We start from the raw sequence: 19,038 nt of genomic DNA, 5'->3' as shown, positions 1-19,038 counted from the left end.
TGTTAGACGCCGGGTCAGGTTACAGTAATCAGATTACAGTAATAAGGTTACAGTGATAGTTACAGTAATAGATGACAGTAATAGTTACAGTAATCAGATTACAGTAATACAGTTACAGTAATCAGGTTACAGTAATATAGTTACAGTAATGTCAGAGTAATCAGGTTACTACAATAAGGTTACAATAATCAGATTACAGTAATCAGGTTACAGTAATATAGTTGCAGTAATCAGATTACAGTAATATAGTTACAGTAATGTTAGAGTAATCAGGTTACTACAATAAGGTTACAATAATCAGATTACAGTAATATAGTTACAGTAATGTTAGAGTAATCAGGTTACTACAATAAGGTTACAATAATCAGATTACAGTAACTTTATTAGTAATTGTAATCTTATTTATTGTAATCAGATTACAATAAAGTTACTGTAACCGATTACAGTAACTTTATTAGTAATTGTAATCAGATTACAATAAAGTTACTGTAACCTTATTACTGTATTGGATTACTGTAATCTGATTACAGTAATAAAGTCTCATCATGTAGACCCACAGAGTAATAAGGTCACATACAGCATGTGGGTACCCTGAGATTTTAAAACCACGGCGACGGGCTCAGTATGTGACGATTTGGGGGTGATGGCATGACAACGACAGCACGGCATCTTTTACTGTTTTCAGAATATTTATTTTGATCGTACAGAGAAATCCTCAAACTGAGGGATCAGTTTGGGAAGCGGGAAAGTTTGGCTTCCCAAACACGAGACAGGAGAGATTTTTGCAAATGCATTTCACCAGGTTGCATCAAATGAACTCTCAGCCTTTTCAAACCTGGAAATCATCAAGAAAATAAATAACCTCAGCAAGAAAAACAAGTTATAAGAGCAGAACTAAGGACTTCGGGGCTCTATAAAAGTTTGTTACAAAAATTAGATGAGGACAAAGAAAGGTTTGATCTTCGCAGTCAGAAACTCAAAGAATGCATCAAATAAACCTGAAAAAAAGTACAAAAAAACATTTTAAACCACCAAACAGTTCAAAACGAAGATTAACAGTGGTTTGAAGTTTATGTGCTTTTAGTACAATATTCAAAACTGAGCACGGACAATCTTGGAAGAAGCGTCTGTTTCTCGTCACGTCGTTGCACAGAAATGTTGTTGCCATTTCATTCTTCTGACTTGTCGGAGCCGTTTCCTGACATGACGCCTGCAAAGGGGAGGATGTGCTCGTCCTGCCGCCACATCGAAGCCAAATTCAGCGTTAAACATGTTTCTACCAAACCAATTCATCATTCTAAAAAGTGCAGAAAGAAGAACTCGTGTCTTTTAGGTCTCGGAATCAAAAGAAAGTGCAAATCAAATGCAGAAGTATCGGTGGTAAAATGCAGAGATGGGGACTCGAGTCGCTGTTTTGATGACTTGTGACTTGACAAAAAATAAAAGACTCGAGACTCGACTCGGACTTGGAAGTCAAAGACTCGGCACTTTACTTGACTTGAGACACGATGACTTGAATGACTTGAGTTTTATTCAGTTCATGTTTTCAGTTTGAATATAAAATTAATAAATTAATTTAAAAAATAATATAAATTACCCGGTAGGAGAATGGCGTCATGATTGGATCCCTACCCTGTCAATCAGTCATGCCCTCTCTACATACCTTACTTATTACATATTTTACTGATTTGCAGTAATTACAATGCAAATCCAAATTATTGTCATATTTATTCAAACAGGTTGGACACATTGGCCAATGATGATTACTGAGAGTTACTTATATCTTGTCTTTTCACTTTATTAAGATCAGATTCTGCAGGTAAAATTGCAATAATAAGGTGACTTGACTTTGACTTGACTTGCCCAAGAAAAAATGACTTGGGACTTACTTGAGACTTGCACATGTGTGACTTGGTCCCATCTCTGGTAAAAATGGATTTAGGCTCAACTTTAATACGTTAGCTTGTGCAGAAACGTGCTCAGTTCTCAGTGTGCCAGCAGCTGAAATCATGCATCGGCGTATAAAACTTGCAGTTGTGCGTGTGTTTTTAAATTGTGTGCTGAACTCAGAACCTGATCGCCTTCTGTTTGGTCCACAAACGTTTGTTAGAAAACACTCTGTACACTTTAACGCACTTTTAGCTCGCTGAAGCCACTTTTTGTGAGGGCGGCTGTTTCACACTGAGATATGAAGGTTGTAATGGGTAAAACCTCCAAGATAACAGAGATAAAGAGCTGAGAATCATTTGAGCGTAGTGTTTTTATTCTTGGCACCAATCCGTAGTCGGTGTCCCTTCTTGTTTTGGGGTCTATGATCCCCAAAATAAAGGGGCTACCTTATCCCTGCACGAGACAGGGAAGGACCAAAGGCCGCTACTCCACTTTCTTTCACTTATTGTGCTTTAGAGCATGTTTTTGGGTGTCTAACGTCACATTGTTTGGTGCCCCTTTGACTTAAAAATATCTTTTTCAGTGAGTGGTTCAGAAAGTAGAAATATTCAAACCTTCTAATCACGCTCCGTTCACTGAGCCCTGGAGATGGGATGCCAGAACTCTTTTGCTCTTGCTGTTTGCACCACCCTCAACCACAACAACAGCATTTAGCAGCATTTAGCTTTTATGCTACAAACAAGTGGAACAAACTGCCAGTGGAGATTAAACTTTCACCAAATGGAGACATTTTTAAATCCAGGTTAAAAACATTTCTGTTCTCGTCTGTCTATGCATGAAATCTGCACGATATCTTTTAATTTATCTAGACTGTTGCTAGACTGTTGATTCGTTTTAATTATTAGGGACCGAGCAGTGAAACTGCAAGGACCCTAATGTATCTGTAGGAGTTCTTCTCTATTATTCTTATTCTTTGCAAAAAGTGCTCGAAAACTCTTGAAATTTTGCGAGCACCACCTGCCAGTCGACGACATGAAAAAATCTGGACTTAATATTTTTGGGAGTCGCTCATTGACTCTGTAGCGCCCCCTACGATATTTAAAAATGGTCCCCGCATTGGGGTTAGTTTCGCGTGGGACAACGAAATTCGGTACACTCATTCATCATGCCCAGACGCACAAAAAAGTCTCGTGCCGCCATGGTCCCACGTCCACAGGACGGCGGCCATTTTGGATGGAAAGTGTGTTTTGGTGCCATTTTTGACCGAATCCACGCCTTGCATATGATCGAACTTGTCCTACAGATTTAATGCTACTTGGCCAGGTTACTCTTAAGACATGGGGGGGATAATAGGGTATATTTTTCAAAACTCAAAGGGCGTGGGCATGGCAACGCCTCAAAGTTTGATGACTCGCCATCACTCGCCACAAAAAATGAACTCCCACATACATTATCCAATCTGTCCCAAACTGCATACGGTGAATGCTGGACCCAGCCTGAACACGTACATATTATAATAGTGACATCCACCTATAGCGCCACCTGCTGGTGGTTGGAAACATCCTTTTTTTTTTACACCTTTGCTCACCTGATTGAACATGATTAAGACATGGGGGGAAAAGATCATGGAGAAACTTTTCCAATCTCTGAATGATGTGGGCGTGGCCAGGCGGTGAAAATCGTGTGATGGCGTTTCAGATTTGAAAGCCTTATCATCATCACAAAGTCATGAAACTTGGCGCACACATCCACCCTGACGACCTCGTACGTATGTAAAGGGTATCGTGTGTGGGTGGAGATAAATGGCTCAGTGGCGCCCCCTAGAAATTTTCAAAAACCCCTCCGTATTGGGGTTATTATGTGCTCGTACGTACGCAGAGGGTATCATGCGTGTGGGCAGAGCTGTGCGACTACAGCGTCCAGCGCATGCCCAACGTGCGCACATCTCGGCCCCGCATACAGCTGCTTGCAGCTTTCTAGTTTTATTTGTTTCTCTTTATATTCCTTTATGTATTTTTAATGCTTCTTACACTTTCTGCTGCAATGCTTTTGTTTTATGTGAAGCACTTTGAAATGTTTTGTACATGAAATGTGCTATACAAATAAATTTGATTTGATTTGATTTGAACAACGGTTCCTGGACATTACCCACTGCAACAAAAGGAAGCAGTGAAGTGACAGCAAAGGTCGAGCTTTGTGGAGCTAATGTTTGATGTATTAATCTGCCGGAGGGCCCCAACTTTATCTGAGGTGTTGTGTCTTAACAGCACATTACTGACGATGATTCCATCCCGCAAAGAGCAACAAGGCCAACTGTTCGTGGTTAAACTGCAGATGAGGGGAATGTATGATTGTGTATGTAGGAAATGTTTTATTTCTTCTCATTTTGTGGATAGTGAGCTGGCTTTTCCAGTTCAGACACATTCCCTGGATTAGAGGCAGGAGAAATGAGTCAAGTTGCTCAGTCCACCCCCTTTAACCAATCGTACAAAGCTGGACATTCATAGCTTACATGGGAGCTGCTGCACTGTCTCTCTGTGGCATTGTTGATCGTAGCATGTCACAGACCTTTTAAGACCTCAGTGAATCGTGCCAGCTTGTGAAAGAAGGGCAGAACGTGTAATCCTGGTCAAGAGAAAAAAGAAAACTCAACATTCCCACGTAAACGTGTGCGAAATAGAAGCAGCAAATAAAAAACGGTGAGGACTTTAGATGCCGTTAGATGTCGCGTCCACAGATTCATTAGTGAAGGTTAGTCAACCTATTATTATGTAGTCTGAAGTAAACTGTGCACAATGAATCGCAGCTGCTTACTGAATCCTGTTTGCAGACTTTCACAGCTTCAGTCCGGAGCATCGAATGATAATTCAAGTAAACTCAGTGAGATGTTGGCCCACAGTTATAGAACCCATCCGGGTCCTGGAAGCTGGCTTTACCGGCCTGTTCTCCTTCAAAAACTGCTTTCACATAAAACAGAACTAAAGTGCAGGGGAGCCTCTGCTGCAGGTCATCGCCCGCATGCGTATTCCTCAGTTCCCGGTGACTTTCTGTGGGGAGTTCAGTGGAGTGTTGGCCATCACCCGGCCTGAATCCGCTGTAAAATGTGGCCATGCCCGATTACACTTGGCTCACACACACAGTCTACGGCTTCCCAGTTGTTGAGGACGACACACTTGGCAAGAGAAATCAAGAGCACCTTAATTTACTGCACTTGGACTGCGGTGCTAACGTGTTTCCCGGGGCAGCTTCTGTGTTTCAGGGACTTGGCAGCTTACAGCGAAGTTTCACGGGAGAAACTGACTGAGGGCTCCAGTTGGACTCCGTTGGTTTTCTTTTCTGAAGGGCAGTCCTCAGCGGGAAGCTGTGAGAAAGAGAGCAAAAAACAAAAAGCGAGTAGGTTTAAAAGTTAAGGTTTTATGTGATTATAGGCTGGGGGGCTGCAGCGATGCGTCAAAGGAAAAAACATTAAAACAACAAATCAAATTAAATAAATAATTTAAATAATTCTGTGGAACACGGGGGTGGGACGAGTTATCCTGCTCATCTCAGGCAGTGACTCCTGTTAACAGATGTCAACAAAAAGTTATATTTGTCAGCCTCAGGTGTGGTGGAGAACAGAGGAGGCGGAAAAGAGGACCCAGTGTGGAGGAATATTGTCTTTTCCATCATTAAAATAAACAACATTTAGCTGTTATGCTGCAAACAAGTGGAACAAACTGCCAGTGGAGATTAATCTTTCACCAAATGGAGACATTTTTAAATCCAGTTTAAAAACACTTCTTTTCTCGTGTGTCTATGCATGAAATCTGCACTGTTGCTTGTTCTTAAATTCATTTAAATTATTTTATTTGTTTCTCTTTATATTCTTTTATGTATTTTTAATGCTTCTTACACTCCCTGCTGCAATGCTTTTATTTTATGTGAAGCACTTTGAATTGTTTTGTACATGAAATTTATTTCTACCAGCTAAAGGCTAGCTAAGTTAAAATAAATAAAAGCAACTGTGGATACTGTATAATTGTTGTGCAACCTCTTTTATTTTTATAATGTTGAACACATCAAGTAGTAATCTGTCTGCTGCAGCTCCATGTTTTGCTTGTACAGGTGAATCTACTCCACATCTGTCCTGGACAGGCTGCTGCAGACTGAAGCTTATTTACCTCAAAGGACCTGCTTTAATGAGCATAAACAGTGAGGTTTCTCTGCAGGCATCATTGGGTGATACCATGGAGGCCTTTTCTGCAAGGAAGTCCAGACATGTACAATTTTAAATCAAAGCTATCCGAGACTTTGGATCAGATTTTACTACTAAATTATAGTTTTATGTTGTGCTTATAGAAGCACATTCGGCTTCTATCAGGCCCCTCGTTGCCAAATACAAGTATTCACAGACCATTTCCATTATCTTTTAGTCTTATTTATGGTATTTTAGTGTGTTTAACCTTTATGGTCTGTCATACAGCTGTCATATACACCAGATTAGAGTATATTTCAAATTATTCCCGACAGACTCTTTCGGTCCTCACAGAAACAGACTCTCTGCGTCGTTCTCTGTTCTACCACCAGATGGCACTAATTAAAAGACAAGTCAACCCTTACAGGTGGAGGAGGAGAAATTTCTTTCTTCATTTATGTTCAAAGGCCAAATAAATGTCTGAATAAAAGCAGGAATTAGCTAATTATCTATAAAAACAGACTCAATGGTGTGACCTCTGGGTACAAAGCTCTGTTAGGAGAGAGGAGAGCCTGTGAGAAGTGGCCTCTCTGAAGGGCAGTGACTCAGCTCGATGGTGAGAAGGTGGCTGGAAACCTAAATCAGACATCAGTCATTCCAAATATCAGGCTTCTGGTGAGGTTATATCGAGAGATTAAAAGGATCTGATCGGTTTCTCTGTTTAAAAGATACGAGAATCTGTCTGAATCGAAGCTAAAAACAGAAAAAGAAAGAGATTTAATGTCCATTTAAGTGGAATGTCCAGGGAAAAAGGTTCAAGAATGTGTCACAAGGTCATTTGTTGGAGGAAAAATACAGCCCGAAGAGGCACTAAATGCTTGTCATCTCTAAAGGGCACGCCATGGGATATAAGAGGAATAAAAAGGACTGGTGTGGCAGTGTGGGAGAATAGAAGGAGCTGGGGTTCATTTAGAAACAGCGACGCATCATTCTGAGAACTAATCTGCGTATCATACATGATAAAGAGGCATCTGAGCAGAGCATGTGGGCTTATTTTCTGGAAGCTTGTAAACTTAAATTTGTTTCTGACTTTATTTACAGTTTGGGGGTTTTTCTGTTAGTTTAACGGCTCCATATGCTCATTTAATAAGTCAGATTCTTTATCTATTGTACCTTTAAGGCCAAAATGATGATGTGTAAGAAAGCCTTCTCCTTCTTTGTTCGAGGTGCGTAAAATAGTCACTGATTGTCATGTCCATGGGGTTTTCCCAATGTTTTTAGTTTTATCATGTTTTAGGTTATTTCATGTCTTAGTTTTTAAGTTCATGTTTAGTTAAGCTTTGCCATTGTTTTTTTCCTCAGTCCCCATGCTGAGGTCATTAGTTTCATTCACTTCACCTGTGCATTGTTTCTCAGCTGCACTCATTTACCAATCACCCTGTTCAGTATTTAGTTTCCAGGTTTCCTCATTCAGTTTGTGAATTCCTTACCCCGGTTTCACCGTACACCAAGCATTTAGTGCTTCTTTGTGTAGTATACTCCACCATCATACACCACGCATACCAAGTTAAGTGTTTTCAAGTCATGCCAAGTCTTTTGTCACGTTCATACTCATGTTTTTTTTCCACAGTTTAGTTACGTCATCCGGCTCAGCCGCGCCTTTGTTTTGACTTTTGTTGTTTTTGAAAAATAAACCAAGTTTGCTTTTACTCCTTTGAAGTCCGTGTCCTGCCCGACCCCATTACTGACACCAATCGTGCAACATTCAAATGAGTAACATGGTGACGTCACCAACTGTAAGAGGGACAGCATGAGCTAAAAATGAGGTGTTTGAAGCAGTTCATGAGCAGTGGGAGAAAATGTGGTGTGGATTTTTGGCTTTGTAACTTTGCAGAGCTTTTATGAAAGCTTCTTTTAAGGTAAGAAAAAAAGCCCAAAAGCACAACTGTGAGTTCTGGCTGTCGGACAGACTTACTGCTCGTGGGTTGCTGCTCTCTGTTAACATGTTGACGTTGTGTCTTTTCAGTTCTGACTTGATTAAGGCTGAAATACAAAACAAAAAAAAAAACACATTACAACTCATATATATTAAGTTTAACAACCACAATTATCAGATTTACACACAGTCTACCTGTGAGGAGTACTCCCAGGAGGATCCAGGCGCAGAGAAAGAGATTTCCAGCCAGTGGACTGAAGTTGGTCAGTTTCCCCTGAATCAGGGTGAAAATCATCCCAAAGATCTGCAAACCCAAAAACACACACCAACAAAAACGTGTCAGTGCCTTATAGGTGAGATGCAGAAAACTACCTACAAAACCGTAGAAAGACTGGACTGAACACTCAACACAGGTGTGTTTCAAAAACTATAAATATCCAGCTTCTCTGGATAAACATGTCTCAGAATAAGAAGGTTTCTGTCTTCCACAGTCTCGATATGGCTTCAAATTAGTTTCCTCAGGTCAAAAACCGCCTTTCAGCGGAAGAACAAACATCATCTTCTTCTGCAAAAACCACCGAATAGGGATTATCATTGGCATCTGATCAGAAATGAGAAAATGTCCCACATTCCGCAGTGCCTTTGCTGTACCTGAGCAAAAGCGTTGAGAAGTCCTGAGGACGTTCCCTCAGACTCTGGGTAAGTGATCTCCACCCCAAACTCAAAGCCAAGAGGCAGGTAGCCTGTCATGAAGAACCTGCAACAGAAGATCTGTTTTCACTGCTGGGATATTCAGAGGGAAACATCACACACTCCAGGTTTCTCACTCTCCGGATCTGCAGCATTCCAAATGGTGTGAAGTCTTATTTACATGTAAACATGTATTTTCTGCGTGTGTTTACACCTACAACAACGGACGAAACAGGAGATCCAGTCTGTGTCCTTGGCTCAACATTTCTAGCTGAGAGAATTAAACTTGAACTTAAAGGTCTTTTAGGTGAATCCCAGAGAAAACAACAGCTAATAATTTGACTTTTTGTTTAATCTTCGTGTTAATTTTAGGGCTGGGCGAGTTAACTCGTTATTATCGCGTCAACTCGCTAATTATTTAACGCCGCTAAATATTTTATCACGCATTAACGCATGTTTTTTTTTTTAATATCTAAAAATTTTTTAGGGCTTTTGTGCCTTTAATGGATAGGACAGTTCAGAGAGACAGGAAGCAGGGGCCGAGAGAGGGGGAACAACACGCAGCACAGGGCTGTCCGATGCGGGACTCGAACCGGAGCCAGCTGCAGCGAGGACTGTAGCCTCTTGTACATGGGGCGCCTGCTCAACCCACTACGCCATAAACCAGCCCTGTTTTATTATTTATTTTATTATTGTAAAAGTCTGTTGCTCACAGGCTTTTATTTTGTAAAAGTCTGTTGCTGTCTGCTGTGGAACCGGAAAAGAAAGTAATCGGTGGATCCACCAAACATGGAGAAGGGTACGGAACTTTTACTCGGCCATTTTCATTTTAAAGTTCTTCCAGACGGCGGAGTGGACAGAACCAAAGTCATCTGTAAACACTGCCAAGTTGAATTGTCTTCTCAGCGTAGTAGTTCCAGTCTAAAATATCACTTAAAGGCAAAACACACAACTGATAGCAGCAAGTCATTCAAGGAAACAGACAGTGGAGCGAGGCTTCTACATAAAAACTACAGAAAGATGCTGATGTTAAAAGTGTGTTTGCACAACAAATGTTATGGCACTTTCATTCATATGGCAGCACATTTAAAATAAAACTAAATGCTAAAAGCTTTACACTACTTTTGAATTCATTTTTGGTTTTTGCGTACAAATGCGATTAATCGTGATTAATCGGGGAAATCATGTGATTAATTAGATTTAAAATGTTAATCGTTGCCCAGCCCTAGTTAATTTATATAATTTTTCGGTTGTAGCAGCATTTATGATGGTTCAGCAGCCAAGCTTGTCAAACTTGCATAAATGTAACTGAGTGGTGCTCATTTTTCACAGCCATTCAGTATCCTTTTAAATAAACGTGTAGTTTATTGCTTCTTTACATCATCTTATGTGTAGGAAAACCTAAGTGTTGCTTTCTAAAGCGATGAGACAGGAAAATCTTAGCTGTCGCTGTGGCCTTTGAACTCCACTTCTGTTCTTATCACTCATGGTGAACTCTTTTATGCTCTTTAGGCATTTTTCTGAAGATACAAACTGTGGTAAGCAAGTTCACAAGGTGAATGTGGACATAAACTGTGAGTTTATGGAGCCTCTGACATTACCTGAAATGTCCATGTGAGACAGCCCTGGGACATTCAGTACTTCCACATTACCATGACTGTCTTTCTGTGGAAGTTTGTTATTTAACAGTCTTTATTTGACTAATTTGAATCAGACTTTGGCACATTTGTTTCATATTTATAAATGGAACTAAAATACGCAGAAGAGTGTAAAAACAGTGCTGCTGTAACGCGGGTTCCTGTCTGTAAAGCTGCAACAAATCAGGTGTCGTACCCCAGGACTCCAGCCGTGACGAAGACCAGGTAGATGTTGTTGAGGTCCAGGGTGAAGGTGAAGACCACCATGCCCAGAAACGACAGGCCGTACACGATCAGAGTTGTGATCCTGGAGAAGATAAGCCACAGTAACTAGGTTATGTTCACTGGTAATCCCTCAGTTACTACCCATGAATTATGTTTGTTTTTGTTATAAATGTCAGCTTCTCAAGCGATGATTCTACCTGACTTTGTTCTACCTGTTCTGACCTGTTCTACTGCAAATGTTCGTGCATTTGGGTTTTATTCTCCACAGAATGAGTTTGTGAAATAAGAATTCATTTGGTGGAACACTTGGTGCTCAAAGTGAAGTTTTTTGTGTCTGCCCGTTTATTTCGGGCATCTTAATGATGCAAATCACTACAATGTCATAGAAAACATGTAATATCTTCGAGGATAGTGTGCATGTACTTTTGTTGGTATCTCCTTCCAGAGAGGCCTGAACTCAAATGTACAAAGAAATGAGCGGAGAGCAGAGGTGAGTTATTGTGTTGCATACTTGTACGTCTTTGTGTGGTCCAACCACAGGCCACAGAGGATGGAGCCGACCATCCCAGCGACGACGAGAGTCAAACCAATTCTCCCAGCATTCAGCTCCTGGTTCTGCAGAGACCAGAGGAGACAGGGGGCTGTAGCCTTTTTGTCTTCATTTAAAGAGACAACAGGTGGATTATAGGGTCAGTCACATGTTCTGGAAGTATGTAAATATGGGCAGCATGGAGGGGGGAGGGTCGAGGATTTCCAGTGCTCTAAGTCATCTGACAGTTCTGCTGGGAGACAAAGAGTTTTCTAAGGTTTATAGGATCTGTGTGAGTGAGTGTGTGCTGACAGTGTTAGGCTGGGCAGCAGGCATGCGTGAAAGCAGCTAATGAACTCAGAGCCTCAGACAATAAGTTTGTGTCTCATCAAAGCCATCAGAGATTTCTCTGTTCCTTCCTCTCTCGACACATCCTTTCTCCCATACTCTGCATTCACTGCTCAGGTCCGATACATTTTAAGCAATAAAAGGATAGTGGATGCATCGATAAACAGGGAAAAACTGTTTTACAATGCATGCAATGTTTCAATAATGTTGAGGTCCGGGCTCTGGGGGGAGGATTCATCCCTCCATCAGACCTGTTGCCACTGACTTTCAGCCCACTTCTTGTGTCAAACTCTGCTTATTTCACTCATAATATGTCTTCTTCGGTATACGATCCACAATACAAATGTGTTGATAAGATTAAAAACTTGACTTTCATTCCAGAAAGTCTTTGAGTTGCTCATGATTCTAAATGAAACATACTCATTTTGATCTCCATGGCACTCTGAACAGCCATCCATCTTCTGCTGCTTATCTGGGACTGAGTAGCAGGGGCAACAGTCTGAGAGGAGATCCTCAGATATGCCTCTCCCCAGCCGCCACCTCCTCCAGGTCAGGTGGAGGCCATGAGGTATAACCTTTCCAGCAAATCTACCCTGACCTCTTCCAGGTAGGATCGACCCAGAACACTTTCCCTTAGATGTCTGGAGGGCATCCTGACCAAATGACTGACTCCCCTCTGAGCTGCTCACCCTATCCATGAGGGGGAACCCAGACACCCATCAGAGGAGGCTCATCTCTGCCGCTTGTACTCACCATCTCATTCTTTCTGTCGATACCCACAGCTCATCACCACAGGTGAGAGAATGAACAGAAATTGGCAGCTAATAAAGCGTCTGGTGCAAAGTGGACTGAGTGGCGGTCAAAGGCCGAGGCCTCGGTATTCCAATCCAGGATGGGATAATGAATGTCCGAAAGAAAACTCGTTGTCTGTAAAGCATCAAGTTGTTTTCCGGGTCAATAAATGTGGACAAAAGCAATGACCAATCACAGGTGTAATTCACTGACACGATGACCCATTATCGCAGCAATTTGCCTTCAGAGACAGAGTGTTCCCTCCCTCCTTCCCTTGTTCCATCCATCCACTTCACTAAAAGTGTCTACAAAGCAAACATCAGAGCGGTGAGAGGTGGTTAAAAGCTCCGGCATCAGGTACTAAATGGACCTTAGATGATATTTGTCAAATATCTGAAGTAACATAAACTGAACTGTAAATATCGGAGATCAGAATCTGTCCATTTCTCAACTATCAACAGCATCTCGAGGCAGGTAAACCTGCAATGATCAGACATAAAAAAATGCAATGGACAGGAGTGAGTACAAGAAGGATGATGAAGAACCAGCTGCCTGCTTACCTCATAGCAGGCCATGATCATCTGGTTGAGAAGTGTTGAGACGGAGTAGAAGGCGCCCGTCAATATTCCTGCAGACAGGAACAAAGAGGCAGTAGAGTGAGTTATGATGGCATTGAGCCAAAAGAGGTCATGGGTAAAAGGTCTGGGTTCTGATTTCATATTTTCAAACTCTAAAGGCAGAAACGGCTGCACACAGATGCAAAAAGCAACGTTGTTAGAATGCAGATACAGCAGGGAAGAGCATCGCTTTAACGCAGAGATGGCTGCTCTTTTGGGGAGTAGATTAGTCCGGTTCAGTTTGTGTATTCTGCTGTCATTTCCTCCTCTGAGGGTGGACAGAGATGAATGGATGTTGCCAAGTTACAGAGTGAGAGTGATCACATGAGTCAAAAGGGAATAACATCCTCCACCAACTCCTGGACTTGGAGAGACTTATGTTGGAAAAGCTTAATTGGTTTCTTTATAACTAACAAAGCAGAAGTCCAAACAGACCCATCATGCCCATGTTTTTTGGTCTTGCCCCTCCATTCAGATTTTCTGGAGGATATAATTTCTATGTTTCAATATCAATGCATCATTCATAACTCTCTATCTTGGAAATATTCCAGATGGACTGAGTAAAGCTGATAATTATCTTCTTGGGGTCTTGCTGGCAGCAAGTAAAAAGGCCATCACAAAATGTTGGCTCCAGAAAAATGCCCCCACTACAGATACTTTTGTTGATATTGTAAAACAAACTGCATGTCCTGGAGCAAATGACCGACTCAATCCGACTCCAAAAAGATCTGGGTGAAAAACGATGGCAGAAATGGCCGATGAGTGAGACCGTTTTAACGCGTTGTGTATGATATTCTGACTTTCGAAAATACTGACCACCCCCGGACCTTCAATATGTAATTGTTCAATGTTTTGTACTAGTAATAAAGAGTTAAAAAAAAAAAAAAAAGGGGGGATAACATTACAGCCATCTTCCTGTACGTTTCTCAAGTAGGTGAAAAAACCAGTGAAAGTCAGCCTGACGGACATATATCAAACAAAAATGGGAAAAGGAGAGTAATAAGCTGAGTGCTGCTGCTAGGAAAGAAATTACAAGGAAATGGCTTAAACCAGATACCCCATCTATTAGGGAATGGTATGATATGGTATATGAAATCTATCGAAAGGAGAGAATTACTTTCTCTGTGAGGCTCCAGGACTGTAAATTTGAGGAAATTTGGAAGAAATGGAAAATGTTTATTCTCCCGAGACGCCCAACCTATGTTTAACAAGAAAGAAGCATATTAACATCTTGCTTGTATGTTTTAGTGTTTGTCTTTTTTTCCCTTTGTGGTTTTATTTTTATATATCACCTCATGTTCTGTTCTAATTATATAAAAAAAGGTAAAAGGATCACACTGTAAAGGGATGTAACCTGTGATAATAGTATGATTGACATGTAACGATCCTAAGTAAGTCAGCCTGACGGAGTAAGAGACGGATCATTGAAGTGTGTTGGTCTGCAGCACATGGGAGACACATGTGAAGCAACATGTGGCAGAAAACCATCCCGTTGGAGACCCGAAGGAACAGGAGGGGACTTTGAGCCAGGCTCGATTTGCAGTGTGGCAGTTTTCAAATGGCCTTGAGTCATTAGATTACATAGCACTCAGGGTCTTGAAACACAGAAATCGCAGTTTAAGTGAAGTGTTACATCACATACATACACGTCATACTGCAGGGACACCGTTTAGTTCCATAAAATAAATTTAGCATTATAATTTAATGCGGTTTCATTGGCTAAAGTGTAATTTTGTGGTAAATGAAGTAGGAGGAAGTGGAAACAGGAGTTTTAACTACTGCTTTAGATAGATAGATAGATAGATAGATAGATAGATAGATAGATAGATAGATAGATAGATAGATAGATAGATAGATAGATAGATAGATAGATAGATAGAAGTACTTTATTCATCCCAATTTGGGAAATTATTGTGTTGCAGCAGCGTACAGTATAAAAGATTTGTAAACAATTAAAGGAAAAACAAGCAAATAGAATAGAATAAAAATAGAGAATAAACATCAGCTATAAACAAATCTACAGTATTGAATAAACATCAGAGAAATAAATATTATCTATATACAAATCTACAATATGAAGAGTAGGGTAAATAATAATAATAATAATAATAATAATAGTAATAAACAACATCAGTAAACTAAATAAAAAACAGATTTGTGCATTTAACAATAAAGGTAAAAATAAATTTAACTGAGCAGACTGAACCAATAACAAATATAGGGTATATGGATAATTTACATTATATTGTACTATGATGATATTTGTGCAAATGTTATTATAACATTTTCTCATTAGTTTGCTTTCTAGTAAAACTTTGAGACCTCGTTAACCACTAATCCTTGACATCTTGTGATGTTAATCTGGTAGATAAGACTGCTATGTAAAATGTCACCATGTTAAAGAAGAGTGTGACACTTGCCGTAGCTGATGAGCAGCAGGATGAAGGCCTTGTTCTTCATCAGGTTGATGATGGACTGTTTGTAGGAGTAGTCGTCCAGCAGGGAGCCTGGTAACACAGCCTGGGCTTGGCTGGGAGGGAGGGGGGGTCGGTCTGTTATGACTGTAAGAGGAGCAGAAACAGCTCAGCCATCTCACAAGGTCAAATGTTTGACAAAAAGACCACTGTGTGATGTCTACGAGGATGGCCACAAATATCAGACAACCTCTTCAGGTTGGACCGGAATTTTACACCAAAAAAGAAAAGTCACACACTTAAACGATGGTATTCTCATCATTTGATAGGCTCGTGACGTCAGGGAACCAACTAAATCTGGTTATTCAGTACATTCAGAAGTCAGATGACCTCACAAAGAGTTTAAATGATCTCAGATCACAATCATTCAAGCTGATGTTTCAACATCATCCTTCCAGGTTTTAATATTGCGCTGGACTGATTTAAATCCAGTTTTAGTTGTTTTGAATACTTGATGCTGACCAATAATTTCCCCTTTCTGAACCAGAGAAACCTCTCTCTCCCTCAACCAAAGGAAGTTTCTTTTGATGTGGTTGTTTATATCAATGAGGAACTACCCACTGCATCAGTTAGTTCAACTTCCTGTTTCCAGCAGAAACACATTAATCACTGCATTTTCTTCAGAAAGTTCTGAAATATGAAGGACAAAGGAGTTTCAACTTGTTTTGACTGAAGAAATTAATTTTATAGCAAAATTACCAATTTCGCCTTAACTCCGCAAAGGAAGGCTATTCCTGTGTTTCTTTCTAATACAAGGTCATTTAAAGAGGCCAGTACTGGTACTGCAATCCAAAGTATTTCCACGTTTGCTTCATGTTCCAGTCTTGGTGGCTCTGTCCATCTTTTGTAAATGGAACAACACTTCTACAAACACCGATTTGCTCTTTTCAAAATACTGTAAGTCATTTACTGAAATGCACTTTGAGTCACCTCAGACAGGCTGAAACATGTTTTGTTCCCATAATGCCTCCATTTTTACAGGATTGTGTTTGTCACAGGGGAACTCTTGCCACCACCCTGAGTACTCTGTTGGACTGAGATAACTTCTCTGCATTTGACTGTCTGGTTTCAACCACAGCTGTGGTTTCAACACAATGCATTTGCATACTGGTTCATTGCTACTAAGGCCTCCCAACACTCACTCTAGTTTAATTTCTTCCAACGCAAAATGAATCTGCGTAAAAGTCTCACCTCTAACTAAAACTATTCCAATCTCAATCTCAGCTTCTGATCCTGAACGGGACCCTGAGGACATGTGGGTCAGGTGTAATCAGAGGTCACAGAACCACAGAACCCAGCAGCAGGAATGGATGGATGCTCACTGTAAATGGCTTAAAGTGACCTATAACGTACCTATAACTGTGAGGAGGAAGAGGCCCGTGGAGAGAGCGGCAGTGCCGTAAAACATGATGCTGATGTTGTGACCAGTCAGTTCAACATCACCGGGCGTGTTAGGAACCAAAACTGGAGGCAGAAGGAAGCCGATGGCCGTTCCCAACTAGGAACAAAACAACAACACACTGAGTGGTTATACAACGTGTTCTACACATTAATGTGTAATGAGTGCTTGGTGATAACAACCCTGGATATCATTCACTTTTGCTGTTTAATGTTATTTTTACTGACTGTTTTAACCCGACTGCTTTATCCTGACTGATTTAAGACTGTTTTAACAAAATAAAATATCATTTTATAATTATTCTATTTAGTAATTCTATAATCTATTGGGGTCTACTCCGTTAGTGTCTCTCATCTCTGCATTTGGGCCCCTTTCTACTTTATTTATCTCTTTTATCTAACACACACTGACACACTGACAAACCCACAACCTATAAATAATCCGCGGTGTGCCCGCACACGCACGCTGCCCTGCTGACCTGGTTTCCCAGCACGGCTGTGGCGCACGCGGTGGAGACCTCGCGGGGTCCGAACCAAACCGAAGCGATGCGAGACGGCAGGCCGAGGATGAACACCTGCGCCACGGCGCAGACGACCTGCGCGCCGACGGTGACTCCGAAGCGGTCGGGGCTCACGCTGGCGCACTTGAGCCACGCGCCGGCGCAGTTGAGCCCGGCGCCCAGCAGGGCCGTCAACCGCAAACCTCTCCGGTCCAGCAGCCAGGTGGCGGGGAAGATGAGCGGCACGTATGCCACCATGTAGACGATGGAGAGCCAGTCCACCTGGTCGTTGGCCACGCCGTAGTAGCCGGTGAACACGTTGGTGATGATGCTGTAGTGGATCCACTGGAACGCGTTCATCAGGGAGTACAGGCTGAACACAGCCAGCACTGCGAACCTGCGCCTGTACAGTTTGGTCTCAAGCTTCTCCCCTTCCTCCCCCTCCGCATCCCCTCCTCCTCCTCCTGCGCCGTTGGGCAGCATCGCCTCTCTCTCATCCGGCGGCACCTCCTGTTCCCGGCTCGTGTCCGCGTCCCCCGGCCGCTCCGCCGGCGCGGCTGCGTACGTCTGATGCGGGCACCGCTCGGCTGCTCCCTCCAGATCGGGGCTCTTCCTGCCGACCGTGATGTCGTCAGGTGCGCCGGGATCTGCGCGCAGATGCTCCTGCACGAGCTCACCGGCAACCATGATGCCCGGTGAACGCTTTGTGTCGTCTGCCGGCAACGGAGATGATCAACTGGCAGCGAGGCAGGAAGCGAGGAAACAAGAAATGAGTGGTTTCCTCATTCGGCAACAATGAATTCAAGCGTGCTGCTTAATAAGAGTGTAATAGTCGACTATAAGAGCCTCATTATTCAAATATCACGCTTCCAGGAGTCCTAACCCTCATAAGGCATCCCGTTTCCTGAAGCCGCATGCCCTCCTCTGCGCGTCTCACCATCTGGCTGCCTCCCTACGCATCTATCTATCCGCTCAGCACAGCTGACACACGGCCGTCCGATGCCGATGAGCCAATGGTAGAGCAGCCAGCAAGAGCTGGTTGTATCTTGTACTGCTGCCTGGGCGTGCGTGTGTGACCATGTGGAAGCGCGAATGCAGTGACGATGCAACAGATCGTGAAGTGAAATATACGCTCAGCATCATCCGAATAGTTTAAATGTCTCACTTTGAGCCAGTTTTCTCCCAGTGTTATGACAACAACTAAATTATAAAATACATTCTGAGCAGTACACTAAATGTAAATGGTTATTATCAAACAAAAACATATCAATCTCAGTTTAAGCTCGTGTGAGTTTTTCAACACTTATATAGATCCTGTGCGAAAGTCTCGAGCCCTAATTTCTTTATATATTTCCAAGAAAATAGGAATAGGTTCCGGGATTTCTTTATCACGTTTTATGTTCCATTCAATCGTGTAACAAATGAAACAATGAAACACAACCCGCAGCACAGGGAGATTATTCTGCTCACTAATGTGCGCCTTTCAGCCATTTTCAAGGCTCAACTGTTGCTGTGTCTATTTCAATTAGCCCGTCCATATGCTCAGGCCATTATCTGCTCTAATCCTGATCACGCATGACCCAGTGGGACTGCACTGCAGCAGGTACAGGCGGCAAGCCTCATTCCACACCTTTTACACGCGAACTGCAAAAAGGTGTTGACTCCATAGACTTACATGTGGTTAGTTCTGACTTTAAATGGTCTCGTTACATCTTTTAACAGTAAATCATCGCCCCCTCTGGCTGAAAGCTGGCATCACGCTGCTATATTTGATCAAACAGCTTGAGAAGAAAACACATATAAAACATGTGTGTTCCTGGCTGTAAGG

General features: G+C 41.9%; 1 protein-coding gene across 1 annotated transcript; it reads right to left on the bottom strand.

The window, feature by feature from the left end:
• Nucleotides 1–2,774: 2,774 nt before the first annotated feature.
• flvcr1 (FLVCR choline and heme transporter 1) lies at nt 2,775–18,342 on the bottom strand. The gene is made up of 10 exons (XM_075459470.1): nt 17,190–18,342; nt 16,666–16,810; nt 15,259–15,399; nt 12,782–12,849; nt 11,064–11,167; nt 10,524–10,634; nt 8,652–8,757; nt 8,196–8,304; nt 8,040–8,107; nt 2,775–5,251 (listed from the first exon to the last, which is right to left on the bottom strand). Exons 1-10 carry the CDS (start codon nt 17,895–17,897, stop codon nt 5,162–5,164), a joined length of 1,650 nt encoding a protein of 549 aa, XP_075315585.1. The 5' UTR covers nt 17,898–18,342; the 3' UTR covers nt 2,775–5,161.
• Between the last annotated feature and the right edge of the window lie 696 nt (nt 18,343–19,038).

The sequence above is a fragment of the Odontesthes bonariensis genome, chromosome 24 (genome assembly GCF_027942865.1).
Source record: "Odontesthes bonariensis isolate fOdoBon6 chromosome 24, fOdoBon6.hap1, whole genome shotgun sequence".
Lineage (NCBI taxonomy): Eukaryota > Metazoa > Chordata > Actinopteri > Atheriniformes > Atherinopsidae > Odontesthes > Odontesthes bonariensis.
This window is presented reverse-complemented; position numbering and strand designations above follow the sequence as displayed.

Coding starts and splice junctions, on each gene's coding strand:
- flvcr1 (XM_075459470.1), bottom strand. CDS start 17,897: ATGGTTGCCGGTGAGCTCGTGCAGGAGCATCTGCGCGCAGATCCCGGC. Junction 11,168..12,781: donor TGATCATGGCCTGCTATGAG/GTAAGCAGGCAG, acceptor TGGTCTCTGCAG/AACCAGGAGCTGAATGCTGG. Junction 8,305..8,651: donor TTCTCAACGCTTTTGCTCAG/GTACAGCAAAGG, acceptor TTGGGTTTGCAG/ATCTTTGGGATGATTTTCAC.